This window comes from Aedes albopictus, chromosome 2, assembly GCF_035046485.1.
Source record: "Aedes albopictus strain Foshan chromosome 2, AalbF5, whole genome shotgun sequence".
Lineage (NCBI taxonomy): Eukaryota > Metazoa > Arthropoda > Insecta > Diptera > Culicidae > Aedes > Aedes albopictus.
The window spans coordinates 356,431,136-356,445,376 of record NC_085137.1 but is presented as its reverse complement, the minus strand read 5'-3'; the positions used below and the strand labels follow the sequence as shown (position 1 = coordinate 356,445,376).

The 14,241-nt window shown below is 39.1% G+C and overlaps 1 protein-coding gene across 4 annotated transcripts in view; it reads left to right on the top strand.

Annotated features, from left to right (window-relative positions):
• The window catches only part of LOC109407440 (band 7 protein AGAP004871), a 501,977-nt gene that overhangs the window by 309,267 nt on the left and 178,469 nt on the right, over positions 1-14,241 (top strand). For 2 of the 4 annotated variants that reach the window (XM_062852803.1, XM_062852805.1), the window contains exon 1: positions 10,813-12,292. The exons of the other annotated variants lie outside the window; for them this stretch is intronic. In XM_062852803.1, the coding sequence (XP_062708787.1) occupies positions 12,262-12,292 (31 nt within the window). In that variant the 5' untranslated portion in view covers positions 10,813-12,261. Of the gene's footprint in view, positions 1-10,812; positions 12,293-14,241 lie in introns of those variants that run through there. 4 annotated transcript variants of the gene reach the window in all.

Below are 14,241 nucleotides of genomic sequence, written 5' to 3'. Positions count from 1 at the left end.
GTCAGCTGAGTATACGCCAAGATAGTATAAGGCATCCACCAATAATATCTGGAATATATTACAATTCTCAGTGAGGAATTTGTAAGAAATCTTGAAAGAAGTTTTTTTTAAAAAGCTTTGAGGATATGTCTGGCTAATTGGTATGCATGCATCCGCCAACAATGTAATGTAATGTTTTCTGTAAAAATATCGCCAGAGAATCGACTCATATACTCCGCTCATCGTGATTATCGACAAAGCGAGAGATATTTATAAATAACTAGCTGTACCCGGCAAACTTTGTCTTGCCTACTGCGTTTATTGACGTTTCAAGCCCCTAGCCAAGTCTCCGTTCAAAATGTCTGAAAACTAAATTTTCAAAAACTCTCAACTTTAGAATGTTTTTCGGCTCATAAACCTTCCTTGGGTGAAAACTAACAGAACAAAACAAAGATGACCCAAATCGGACGTTTCGTTCGCGAGTTATGCGCGGTCCCACGTATGCCACTGCATTTTTATATACATAGAAGATGAAGTCAGAAAGGGAAGTATGAGATTAAGGTTAATTTGTATATAAATCTAAGTATGTCATCCCGAGCAGGAGAAAATAGCTGAAGAATACCAAACTCAGGTATGGAAAACCGAATACCTACAACCTGAATGAGGTATTAAGTAGCCCTACATAAGAGGTAAATTACCTAAAATAATAACTGGTGTGTATTCTATACATAACTCGTGAATAATGACCCCTGGTATGGTAATACCTAAATAATAATCGATGATTTTTCAATACAAAAGGGATTTTTCCATAACTCAATAATACCTCAAGCAGTCCTCAATACCAATCCAATAACTCGTTGAGGTATTTTATCAATACCTACAAAATACCAAAATAAGATATTTTCAATACCTGGATAACCGACCAATACCTTGTCTTGGTATGATACCTGATTTTGTTATCCTCCAGTTATGTGTCAGTTATTCATTCCTGCTCGGGATGAGGTATGCTTTGGCGCTATTATGGGTGTTCCACGAAACAATTTATTGATATAAACTGCTCCGCCTGTCAAAAGGTTGGAACCCCCTGTATTCAGGGCGCAAAATGTTCAAAGTCATTGACTGAAAACAGCACGAATTTGAATGATTCTGCACTGAATATTCAAAATAAACAAATTCATTTTCGCTCTCCCTCTTCACAAAGTCAGTCAATTCGTAGTCATTGAATATGAAGCCGATCGAGAAACATCTTCATAATTACCTACGTTTATGGCTACGATTCCTTCTAAAAACACTCCGCAATAATCAAATGGGAAAAAATCTGTGTTAAGCACCGTTAAATGTAATCGAAACGTTGATAATTTATCAGCAATTTAACACTTTGTAAGATGTTTACAAATATTCATTGACTTTCATTCAGTTGACAAACGAGTATCGAGCAGCTGAATATGAATATGCGGGCAAGTGAATGAAAATTGGCGCACGGTGAACTTCAGCTCGTCTGCTCGAAAATTTTGCGCCCTGCCTGTATTACAGTTCGTCATAATTCAAACTGAAAGTTTTAAACTAATTTAAATATTAAAAAAAAAATACAAATAAAAAAAGTTACAAAAAACATTTTACCTCGGTTTTTTGTACATTTTTTTTTCATAAAATCGAAGTACATGTACTCGAGGGTCTATATAATCGAGGGTCACCAAATCGGGATATACCTGTATCACCTTTTTGAATCTTATCCACGACAACATTCAGTTGACTGTAAAAGATCTCTTTGTCTTGCAATTCGGGAGCATCGATCGTCACGCAACATTGGAACATGGTAAGGTTTCGAATCCGTGTTCTGAATCTAGTTTATCTTGCTTATCCTATGATTAATGTTCCCGCTTCATAAGCGCAGCATGAGCATGAGTGCTGAGCAGGAAACAACTCCACGATGATGATGAGCGTGTTCACCTCGTAGGGCAGAGTATAGCAGAGTTTGACCCGACGCCTGTCTATGTTCTCCATTCGGCCAACGGGCTTCTCTCTGTCCTAGGATCTCAAGCCTCATACGGCATGCTTCATTGGCTAGTTGTGCAAGTTTACTCTGCTGGGCTAGCTAAGGTTAATACATTTCAAGGTCCAATTCTTGTCCGTCGTATCGCGCCAAAAGTCGTTGCCGTCGAATCAGTTCGTACCTAATCTTTTATTTGCGGTTTCTTGTCACGTTTTATGGGTTTCGAGAATAGTAGGTTGCTGTCCTGATGCCCCCTATCCACCGTGGTGGGGCTGCCACCTTAAGGTTTAGCTTCCGGTGGTGGAGCATTTCATGCTCAGCCACCAGATGCCAGAACGCTGTTTAAGCCGCACCTCCTTGGTGAACAGACGCTCGAGTCGTACCTCCTAAATCTAGCTGAAATCTCATGGACAACAGTGTCCAGACTGCACTGCCAATTTAGCTGGCGGTCTTTGTCATCGTTTGACCCATGGAATCATGAGGTAGGAACTTGTGAGGATCATAGCTATTGTTACGATGAGGATCCCCGCCGCAGCTTCATTGTGGCCGATGAGGCAATTACGTGTGGTCCATCAAAGAACAATGCCACCAACTGCTGCACACTACCACGCGGAAAATCACAATGACCAACGGATGACCAGATAAAAACAGAATACCGCGACTATTATGTAAGGGAGAGAAAAGTGAAAGTCATCCACAAGGCAATTAAGACAGCTTTCTAAAATAGTTCCGTTCTTAAAATTAATCAACGCACCCTATAGATAAGCTTAATATTCTATCTAAACTATGTTAAAACTTAGGCTAAATTTGCGTTACTCTTAAAAATAGAAGAATTGAGTATTGAATTGAACTCGTGCATATCAAATTGTAATAGCAAGGTAAATACGCTGAAATAACTATTTAGTACGATATAATTACAAAGTTATCTTATATTTAGGCCTAAGTGCTACCACATGCAAATTGAATCTAACTAGCGTTTCAAGATCAATCGTCAAGAGCTGTAAGTATCATTAAGATCGATGTTCATGTGTTCAGAATTTCAATGAGTCGGTTTTATGCAGCCGATAGTACAGAGTGGTCCGAAAGTTTGGTGCCGTGATCCAAAACGAAAGGTGTTCCACCAAAAATTGTGAGTTTTAAAAACTTAAGAAACTATGAACAAATTAATAATAAAAACCAATTTGCAGCTTATAGCTAACCACCATAAAACCTGGTTTGCTGATGGATTTTGGGAAGCACCCGTACAACTATGTTGGACGCTCTCTTTATCGACTTACCGTTTTGCAGCCCAGATGGCTGTTTTTATCTCCTATGTTTTTATCAACTTATAAGAGCGAATTTCTAAATTGTAAATTGCAGCAAATAAAATATAAAAAGTCTTGGTACGCTGCTATTCAATTGCATCCACCTTCCCAAGGCTTCCCATAGCACAGCGCAACATTTTTTGTCTCAAGAGCAAACTTATGTGTCTCCGAAGGATTTTTGGCCGCTGAATCCGAATCCGGGCTCAGATTTGCTCCAACACGTCACAATTTTGAGCTATACCTCAATTTATAGGGCAAAATATGCGATTTTGGGCTTTTTTGATTGCAAGCCATTACGCTTGGAAATATTTTTTTAAGCAATCAAAAGGTTAATTGGTCAATTAACATCTAAATTAACGACTCATGCAAAATATTTCGTTTTACCTAATCAAATTTGATAGATTTAAGCAGTTTATGTTAGTATGAAAACTTGCATGCAACTTTTGGAGGGTGACTTGTATGGGAAATATCCTACCTAACATAAATCGCTTAAAACTATCAAATTCGATTTGGTAAAACGAAATATTTTGCATGAGTCGTTGATTTAGATGTTAATTGACCAATTAACCTTTTGATTGCTTAAAAAAAATATTTCCTTGTTTAATGACTTGCAGTCAAAAAAGCCCAAAATCGCATATTTTGCCCTATAAATTGAGGTATAGCTCAAAATTGTGACGTGTTAGAGCAAATCTGAGCCCGGATTCGGATTCAGCGGCCCAAAACCCTTCGGAGACACATAAGTTTGCTCTTAAGACAGACAAAAAGTTAATTTTTGTTACGCTGTGTAGTCAGCTAGTAACTTTCTTAATTTTTCGCTGGATTTTCCGGATAACAAACGTTGAAGATGACTTTTCTGCTTGTTCTTTATTCTGTGAGAAAACACACGGAAGTACGCTTTATAACATGATCATAAAACACACTTCATATGTAGACCACGCAGGCCCAGGTTACATCCCGTCTCCACGTTAGTCAACTTTTTTGTGCTCTTCTAGGTTACGAACATAGTGTGTGAACCACACCCACACAGACGTGGGATGAGAAAAGCTCAGATAATAATAGCGGCAAGAGTTTTTCGCGCTTCCAAAGCCAAGTAAAACCGGCGGCGGCTGGATGCCACCAGGGCTGCGCCGGCAAGACCCCAGGATGATAAATACAATGAAATATGTTCTGGGTGTTCCGTTTCGGGTTGCATGCTGGGTCCCGTCCCCCCAAAGAGTCAAGTGCGCGGCTGGTCGTCCTTTCGTCGTCATCGCGTTGGAGTGAGGAGGATTTCATTATTCTACACCACCGTATGTGAGAACCATTGTGTGAAGATACGACGACGAGCCATTACCACCGCCGCCATATAGTAAAAACTCCAACGGCAATGACGAGTTGCGAGTAGGTTTTTGTTTTCACCGTTGCACATTGGAACCGTGGGTGGCGTTGCTGATGCGACCCGGCCGGAACGAGCTGCTGGCTGGCTGGAGCATTCTGTTTCACTTTGTCAGACGTCAACTTTCGGTTCTTTTTTTTTTTCGGATTTGATTTCTTGGTTATTCAGGAGATGAGTTTTTCATTTTATGTTTTCCAGTCTGATGTGGGATCGACCAACGCGACGGCCGTGGCACTGACTGAGGAGACGATTTTCACGCTCGTGTGCTTCTGAATGGAATGTCTTCTGTGCGCTCGGTGCTGCTGGATGACTGAAGTCTTCGCTCACGGAAAAGGGTTGGATACAAAGCGAAGAAAACGTGCTGGACTTTTTACTTTAAGGGAAAAGGAAGCACTGAACGTGGGAGGAAATGCATTCCAGAAACATAAAGCAAAATTGCACATTCGCGATGAATATATATTTTTTTCTTCTGTATCTTTCTTCATTCATATGGATGCTTTTACTTTCGCCTGATGATTTTCAAGAATGGCGATATGTGAAGCGTATCAAAGTTTTATGTGGACGTATATTCAATTGGGAATCGAGCGAGAAATTGGCTTCTATTTTGTTTCGCATATGCCAGGCATTACATTGTATTGCACCAATTAGGAACATAGTACTGACGATCACAACGTAATATTGATTTTAAAAATATAGGAAGTTGATTCAATAATTTAGTGATATGCCAATTTGCCATCATATCTCTTGGATTGCGGCTATGTACAGCTTTTGAACATTATTGGTTACACTCAAGGTTCGCTAGATCTTCCTCCACCTGTTTTACCCATCTGCCTCTCTACGTCCCACGCTTTCTTATACCAATCCATTCAATTTATAGGGTTGCTGTCCATTCTTGCAACATGTTTTGTCACTGTAGGCACGACTTTGTTTTTGTCGCTTTCACCAACACTCCGACTTTTGCTGTTTCGTGTACAGCTCTACCATTCCGAATTTTCTGGCAATAATGTCCAGTTCATGTCATCCGCAAATCAAATAAACTGACTGGGTGACACAATGTTCATCGCATTACACTTCCTTGGATAATATAGAAAAAGTAGTTATGAGACTCATTCCCTTTGTCTTTAATTCTTCGGAGAGATTCGAATGAACTGCAAAGTTCACCCGAAACCTTTGCTCGGTCTGGCCAGTTTCCCGGGAAAGCCGTTCATGATTATTAATGGCTCTGATCCGTTGATAATTTCGTATACTGCACTGAAGTCGATGATCAGTTTATCCGTTGAGATCTGGTATTCACTGCATTTCTGGTTGATCTACGTCGATCTTCTTCAATTTGGACTGGCAGTCGACGAAGTCAGTGTGATACCTTCCGAGTTCCGACTCATTCATTCGCTTGTTGTCTGTGACATAGATGTTGGATGATCTTGGGGTCCTTCCGGGTATCTAAAGATTATTGCAAGATATCGTGAATTTATTTTTCATTACGCAGTTACTTCAGGAATTCTTCCTTGCGAAAACTTCTCTGGAATTTCATCTAGGAGTTGCTAAGGATATTTATCGATGTGTTGGAAAACATCTCCAGGAGTTCCTTCAGAATTATCTTTTCGAGTTCCTCCATAAAAGCACCTTCAGAAACTTCTTCAACAAATTCTCTGGATATTTTTAGTGGAGATCCTTCTAAAAATGTTTCATAAATTCCTACGGCTGTTTCTGAAAAATTTTGCATCGAGAATTTCTCTAGAAGTGCCTTCTGCAGTTCCTTCAGCTTTAAACGGAAATTTCTGCAGAATGTTTTTTTAATTCTAGGATTTCTTCTGGAAGTCCGTACGGACTTCCTCCAGGGAAAAATTTTGAAATTCCTGTATGAACTAATTTATTAATTCTTGCACTAGTTTCTCCATGTTTTTTTCTAGAAGTACTTTTGAAAATTTTTCGGGCAGTTTCTTTGGAAATCTCGTCAAGAGATCTTTTAGTAGTTCCTACTGAAATTTCTTAGGAAATTCATTCAAGGAGTTTTTGAGAGAATTCCAACAAAAGTTCCTTCGACAGTTCCTCGAAAAGTTCATCCAGAAGTCTATTCCACAATTCATTTGGTAAATTTCAGAGTGTACTTTATCAATTCTCCCAGCAATTTCTTCGGATTTCTTCACGGGAATCCTTCGGAAATTCTTCTAGCAAAGTATTCTTGGCTTACTATATGACTTTTTTTCAGAATTTTTCTAAAGCTCCTCCCGGACCCAGCTAACAATTTCATGTGTATATTCTAGTTGCAATTGAATAATACGCATATGTATACCATTTTCAAAATCGTATACACTGCAGAATACAGCCATATACGCACTAAAGTGGATGCTATTTAGAAACTCTAATGCGATACCAGATAGTTTTCATAGCGATTTTGATTACGACACATATTTAGATTTTGCATGAATTGATTTACGATAATATTGAAATTCTTGCACCAATCTTGTATCATACGCTGGTGTCGGTGTATACGATTAAATCCGATAGAGTGTGACTTTTTACAACACCATATACGATTATATACGCAAAGTCGTATATCAATCAATAATAATCATGATATGCACTTTCTGCCATGCTTGCGACGACGATACGATATTTTTTATACATTCATATACGATAACTGGTTAGCTGGGGAGCTGGATAGTCACCAAACATTTTTTTGCGGATTTTTCTAAACAAACATTCTGGGTTTCTATCAAAAATTAATTTGAAAACCCTTCGGAAGTAAATTCGGAAACTCCGCTAGAAGTTCTTTTGGGATTATCTCTAGGCGTTCTTACGGAGGTTCTTATGGACATTCCTCTAGGAGTTCCTTCAGGATTTTTTCTCCTGGAGCTTTTCGGGGAATCTACAAGGAATTTCATCAAAAGTTCCTCCAAGTTTTTCGGAAATTCTTGTAGAAGTTATTGGGACTTTTCACCAGAAAATTATTCAAAAAGCTTGCAAAAGTTTTTTTTCGACAGTTCCTATAAAAGCTCTTTGGGATTTTTTTTGCAGATTATATGCTACAAGCAATCATTTCAATAACTCATTCGACAGCTACCAAAGGAGTATTTCTACCAAAAATTAGTTTTCTTCATCGCCGTGTGGGCTGTGGGTAATTGTTTTCTTTTAATTCAACATTTGTGTTTTTTTATCTGAAATTTTGCATAATCACTTTTCATGATCAAAACAAATAACTTGCATCACCAGTATGCCGTTTTATTATTATTATTATTATTATTTATTCAATTCCGTAACTCAAGACATACATCTTATTATGTTACATGTTTCGAAAATGGTGGATTTGACGTTAAGTATACGATTTGATATGATTTTGGCAATTAACAACATCAATATATGTATAACTAATTATCGATTATTACTTTCATAGTGCTCAAATACTCTCCTTCTAAAGGTTGCTTGCCCACTAGATTCAATTACGGTTATGTCATTAGGTAAAGAATTCCAGAATGCGACACCTCTCACGAAAAACGAATCCCCATATTTAGCCGTGCGATGACGTGGAATCACGAATTTTCTTGAACGACTTCCTCGGAAAGCAGTCAGTTTTTCATATAAATAGCCAGGCATTTTATTGTTTACAAGGTTAAACATAAATAGACAACATCTTATCTTGCAGAAGTTATCAAAAGTGCAGCCCAAAAGACGATGCTGTAAATGGGATACATGGGAAATTCTATCGAGACCATAAACAAAACGTACACACGAATTAAGTGCGACACGCATTTTTTGTAAAACTCTTACAGATGTTTGCATAAGCCATAGATCGCATCCAATAAAATGAGGCAAAATAAGGCTTTTGAAAAGTTTCAGTTTTATCTCTGATTTGAGGTACGAAGCACTTAACTGTAGTGTTCGCAGTTTTGCATATATTTTACCACATTGATTTGGGATAAATGAGTCCCATTCAAAATTAGATCTGATATTGACACCCAGGCTCATTGCAGATTCTACATATTTAAGAAGAACATTGTTTAGTTTTATTTCAGGTTTTATATAGTTAGAGTTAACAGTACTGATAAACATAGCATGTGATTTACTTGCATTTAGTGTGAGTTTATTTTGTGTTGCCCATTTGGATATAGCATCTAGATCCTCATTGATTTTCCAAGCGGAAGCTTCAGACATTTGACACTAGCGTTACTTTTGAGAAGGACATTAGAATGGGGAGCGGACCTGGTGTGATGGTTAGAACTCTTGACCATCACGCCGAGGACCTGGGATCGAATCCCACTCCCGACAAACTCGCAAAATGTGAGTTCTTCCTTCGGAAGGGAAGTAAAGCGTGGGTCCCGAGATGAACTAGCCTAGGGCTAAAAATCTCGTTAATACAGATAAAAAAAGGACATCAGAAAAATATCATTGACTTTTTCCAAAAAAATATAACTCGGGAACGATTTGTCCTATTGATTAGCTGTCTTCAGCAATATTTTAAACAATTCGTTAGACTACATGGAGAATGCAAACCGTATAAAAAGTGTTGTAATTTCTGGTTTAAAAAATATTTTCCAAAAAAGGCCTTTTATTAAAAAAAAACATTATTTTTTGAAAAACGTTTTTTATGAAATTACGCAGAATTTGCGATTTTTTTTCGGGAGTCATGAGAATTATATTCGGGAAAATTCAATATTACCATGGGCAAAAAAGTAGAAAATGTGGACAAAATTTAAGTTTAAATAATAACAAAAACACATATAGAAAGCGATCAGTTTGCCTTCGTCGAAACATAACAAAAACTAGTGTACTTCTCCAAAAATTCTTTCAGGAATCTCCAATGAGTTAATTTGGAAGTCCCGAATGGTTCTTTGGAAAACGAAAACCAATCTCTTCTAAAATTCTTACAGGATGTAGGAACTCCATAACACAAATTCTACCTGATTTTTTGTGGGAAATCCAGCGCCATTTTTTTTCCGGTAGCTCCTGCAGAAGTAAAAAAAAAAAACCCTGAGGCTAGTTAAGAACATTTTGGAAATTTCTCTAGGCGTTCATTTTGAAATTTCTTAAGCAGTTTCTTTCGAAAATGCATTCAGTGTTCCGTACATTGTTTTCAGAATATCTTTTGGGTATACTTTTTGGCAGTTCCTCAAAAAGTTTCAACAAATATGCATGTAGGAGTTTCTTTAGGATTTTTTTTCCAAAAAATAATTCGGAAATATCTTCAGTAAAATTTTTGGATATTGCTCCTGGAGTTTATTAGGAAGTAGGGAATCGCGCCGCTTGGGCGGTGGCTTCTATTTTCGTCTGTTTCCCGCTATAACTCAGTCAAATTTGAACCAATTGACACAATTTTTGGAATGCAGTGAGATAGGTATAGCATCTACCCGTGTACAACATTTCAAGTCAATTGGTTCAAAATTGACTGAGTTATAGTGGCAAACAGACGAATATAGAAGCCACCGCCCAAGTGGCGCGATACCCTATTCAGTAATTTTAAAAGGAATTCCTTCAAGAACTCTCTTGAAAATTTGTTCTGGAATTCATAAAAAATAAGTGTTTCTTCTGTGATTTTATCGATAATCCTGAAATTCTTCCTGATATATATCCTAAATTGTCTTCTTTTCAGGAACTCTTTGCAATTTACTTAGATTTTTTTTTTCTGGAATTTCTTCATGAATATTTTCTTCTTTTTTTAAAGAAGATCCTGAACAACTTTCCAAATGAGTTCCGTGTAATTCCTGCAAGAATTAAAGAAAAACCATACTAACTTCAGGAGAAATAACCGATTTTTTTAAAAATTCTGAAGAAATTGAAATAAGATCTCCTGGAGAAATTTAAAAATGTGTTCCGGTGCAAGCATTGAAGAAACATACGAAAAGCTCCCACGCAGCTGAAATAAACAAAACACAAGAACATTTCAATTTAACGAACCATTCCTCGTTCAGCCCAGTCTCACACGAGCAACCGTCAACAGAGAGCAATAAGTATTTTCCCACAACCCAGTAAATGTACGATGAGTGGTGCGGTACGGGAAAGTGCCTCCACTAAGCTCCACCAGCAGCACCCGACGACGTTGGCTACAGAAGGCACAAAGAAGAACGTCAATGCTGATTTGTTTTCCCCGCTGTTTGGAGATAAGCCGAACCGGCGACGTCGACGGCGGAGGCAACGAACGGCAAACAGTTTTCCGGCCGTCGCATCGACAGCGGGTGGGAAAAGCGCTTTTCCTCCGAGATGCAACAATACACACGGGAGACAGAGCTTTGCTATCAACAGTCTGACTCTTGGTCTAACTGGTGGTGCTGGAGAGAAGAGAAAAGCTTCCCACTGCACTGCGCTTTCACTCTCGATTTTCCGATTTTCCGGGTCCAGCTCGGGTCCTCCAGTCGGGTTGTGCTTTTTCCCACAGGTCGTTGTTTCGCAGTGCCCTAGTTGCGATGGGGAGCTTTCGGCGGGAGCTTTCCGTTTGTTTGGGGAGAGTGGGAGAGAGCTTTTTCCGCTGTTTGGGTTTGTTCTCTTAAGCTCGGTTCTCTTTCTTTGTGTCGTCGAGCCTGCTGGTGGGAAAGGATAATTGAGAGATAGAGAAAATATGTGGGGAAAACAAGTAATGCCTATTATCGAATGCAGGGATCCCCAGGTCCGGCTGGTAGAATGTATGGAAAAGCTCAGGCTGGTCTTTGGTGGTGCGTTTAGTTTACATTCGAAACTGGAGCCAGCTGGTCCTCGCGAGTGTTTTGGGTCTCGTTTGCGTTTAGGATACCCAACGGGACTTCGCGATTTTTTTCGTCCATGCTTTGTGTTGATAGCTGCAGGAAGGAAGAGAATGGATTGTGTATTGCTGGAATTGAGTCGCAGCCTGTGAGAAAGGAGGACTATTTCCCTGTTCGAGGGGAAGGCTTAGCAGAATCTCTGTTCTAGGTCTGTGGTAGATGACCCTCTTTCGGGATTAGTGTTGTGAAAATTTTCGGATAAGTTAAGAGGATGAGTGAGTTTTTTCTTCGGTTGAATGAAAAGTCACCCTCCGTTTGGAGTGGCTCTAAATGGTGATTGCAACATATCATTTGCGTATGAAGTCAGTTCGATTTACTGAAAGGCACTGAGCCTTTTGTTTCGGGTGGGTGGAAATGTGAACACCCCTGTTGTTCAGAGGAAAAGTGGAAAATACCTATTAGTTATTTCGGTTGCCTCTTTGTGGATGTTGCGACAATCAGTCTGTCGCGAGTGACGTTCAGGATTTAAGTGCTTTCTGGCTGTTCTTATGTTATGGAATATAAACCATGCTCACATCGTCAATGTGATCGATACTCGTCAGTAGCTATCGCCATCGCCTCCAGCAATCGTGTCTTGAATTTATAGCTAGGCAGCAGATGATATTCGCTTCGTCTGTTGTCTATAACGCGTGTGCCTAACCCTCAAGTAGTGAGCTCTCCGTCGATAATGGGGGAATGTTTATAGAATATTGATTCGGATAAATCGTTACCCGGAACCCGAGCGCAGTTGAAAGGGTTACTCAACTCGCAACTTAAGTGGTTTCAACGTATCTCCCACACGTCGAAGAAATATCGAGACATTGACGACAGGCACGAAGGATAATAACCACGGCCAACCAGCACGAAGCGGGCCGCTCTTCAAGACTGAAGAACGGTAGTATGCCAGAGGATAGTGCGGTCATGGTTGAAGGTAAGACACATCCCTAACCCCCACCCAACCCCCCCTTAACCGGACTCCAAGCTGCGAAAGCTTCCGCTGTTTACGCCTCAACGAATGATTGGTGAAAACAAGTGCACTATGAAAAATTTAATTAAAACCACCTCCAACACCTTCTACTACTGGTACTCTCCGATAGTCACTAACGAACCTGTCGTCGTCGTTAGCCCAGTATGACCCCGTTTGTTTACGTTTCTCCCTATCTCTCTCGTTCTATCTCCGGTAATCTTTTATGTTCTGTTGATGCTGCCCAGATTGATCCCCCGAGGGGATCCTTAATTTGAGTTCCCCCTACACGTACCTACTCACAACACCACCCTTGTGACTATCTCGGTCATAACAGTTATGACATCAACAGTGTAATATTGCTGGGATCGTACTAGGGGAAATACGCAGTCGGTTTCGACACTTGAGATTTGATTTTCATTCGAAGAAGGTTTGTCCGTATGTATTTAGTAACACTGGATGGGGCTGAAAATTTCAAATCATAGGGTATAATGTGTGCCATCAGTAATCTCACGCTCCCATTTGAAAACAAGCGATTACGGCATCGATTGATTCCGTCCTTTTTGAGCACCCATGTCACTTCTAGCAAAAAAACTCATTTCTCAAAAACTCAAAAGGGACAACTCAAAAAGTTAGTAAATCGCATCTTTTAAGCTGTCCCATTTAAGCTCAGATTTGTGTGAATCTTGCTCATTTTAGAGTTACTTTTTCTTATCGTGTAGTGTCAAAAAACTACTACCAAATATATAATACGTTAATATGTTGAACCCTATAATAATAAACCATCATGAATCATCTCAGCCAGCAATTTGGTTGCTATATTGATATTGCAAATGTTTTAGCCGCTCATATATAGCACCGAAAAAATCGTATTCAAAGCATAAAACAGGTATAAACATACTAAAATGGAGGCCATATAGAAACATATAACCGATTACAGCGATTCCATGCAACATGTTAAATCGATTTTTTCCGTCTAAATATACGATAAGGTACACCGGGGTAAGTTGAAACGGGTGGGGCAAGATGAAACAGCGGGTTAACATGTTATCCAATGATGGTAAACAGCCCCAAGTAACACAGAAAACATCTCTGAAAATGAAATTTGAAAAAGATGTTTTAATGCAGTATTTTAATTGTATCTGTACACATCTTATGTTGAAATCAGGTTTAAACTATGTTTGTCATTAACAAGCTACGTAAAAATCTCATCAACCTCACCACACGTTACAGCAACGTAAATAACACGTTGATTAAACTTGATTTGTGTATCGTTGTCTTCTTTCAATTCAAGATGATATGTAAAACATCATCAGCACATAGTTATAACCTTTATGCTCAAATATGTTACGAATACGTTATTTTTACGTATTCTATACGTTAATGTATAAGTTTATCAGATCTCTGTCTCCCCTCACTGACTTAAATTTATGATACACTAGCTGTCCCGGCAAACGTCGTACTGCCTGCCTACTGTGTTTTTTTTTTGACATGCAGGACGTCCCTATCCCAAGCAAGTCATCTGTATAGGAGCCCCCCGTTCCAGAGACCGGAGAGGTCTCACACCAGGCTCAGAACCTTCCCCGGTCCCGAACCCCCCTGCATACAAAATTTGAAGCCGACCGGTTCAGTAGTTTCCGAATCCATAGCGGTCAGACAGAACGAAATTCATTTTTATATATATAGATCTTATGCACATAAAACTACACCGAAATTTAACTATGATAGCACCATGATAGTTTATGCTGTGCGGACACTTTGAGTACTTACGTGACGACTAAAACTCACTTAGAAACGTAAATTTTGATACCGCAAAATTAGACAAGAATTTATTTTGATTGATCCCACGATCTGCACTCTAACTTTGTTATTGTTGCACTGATGTTCAAAACAACACTGTCAGCTTGCAATAGCGC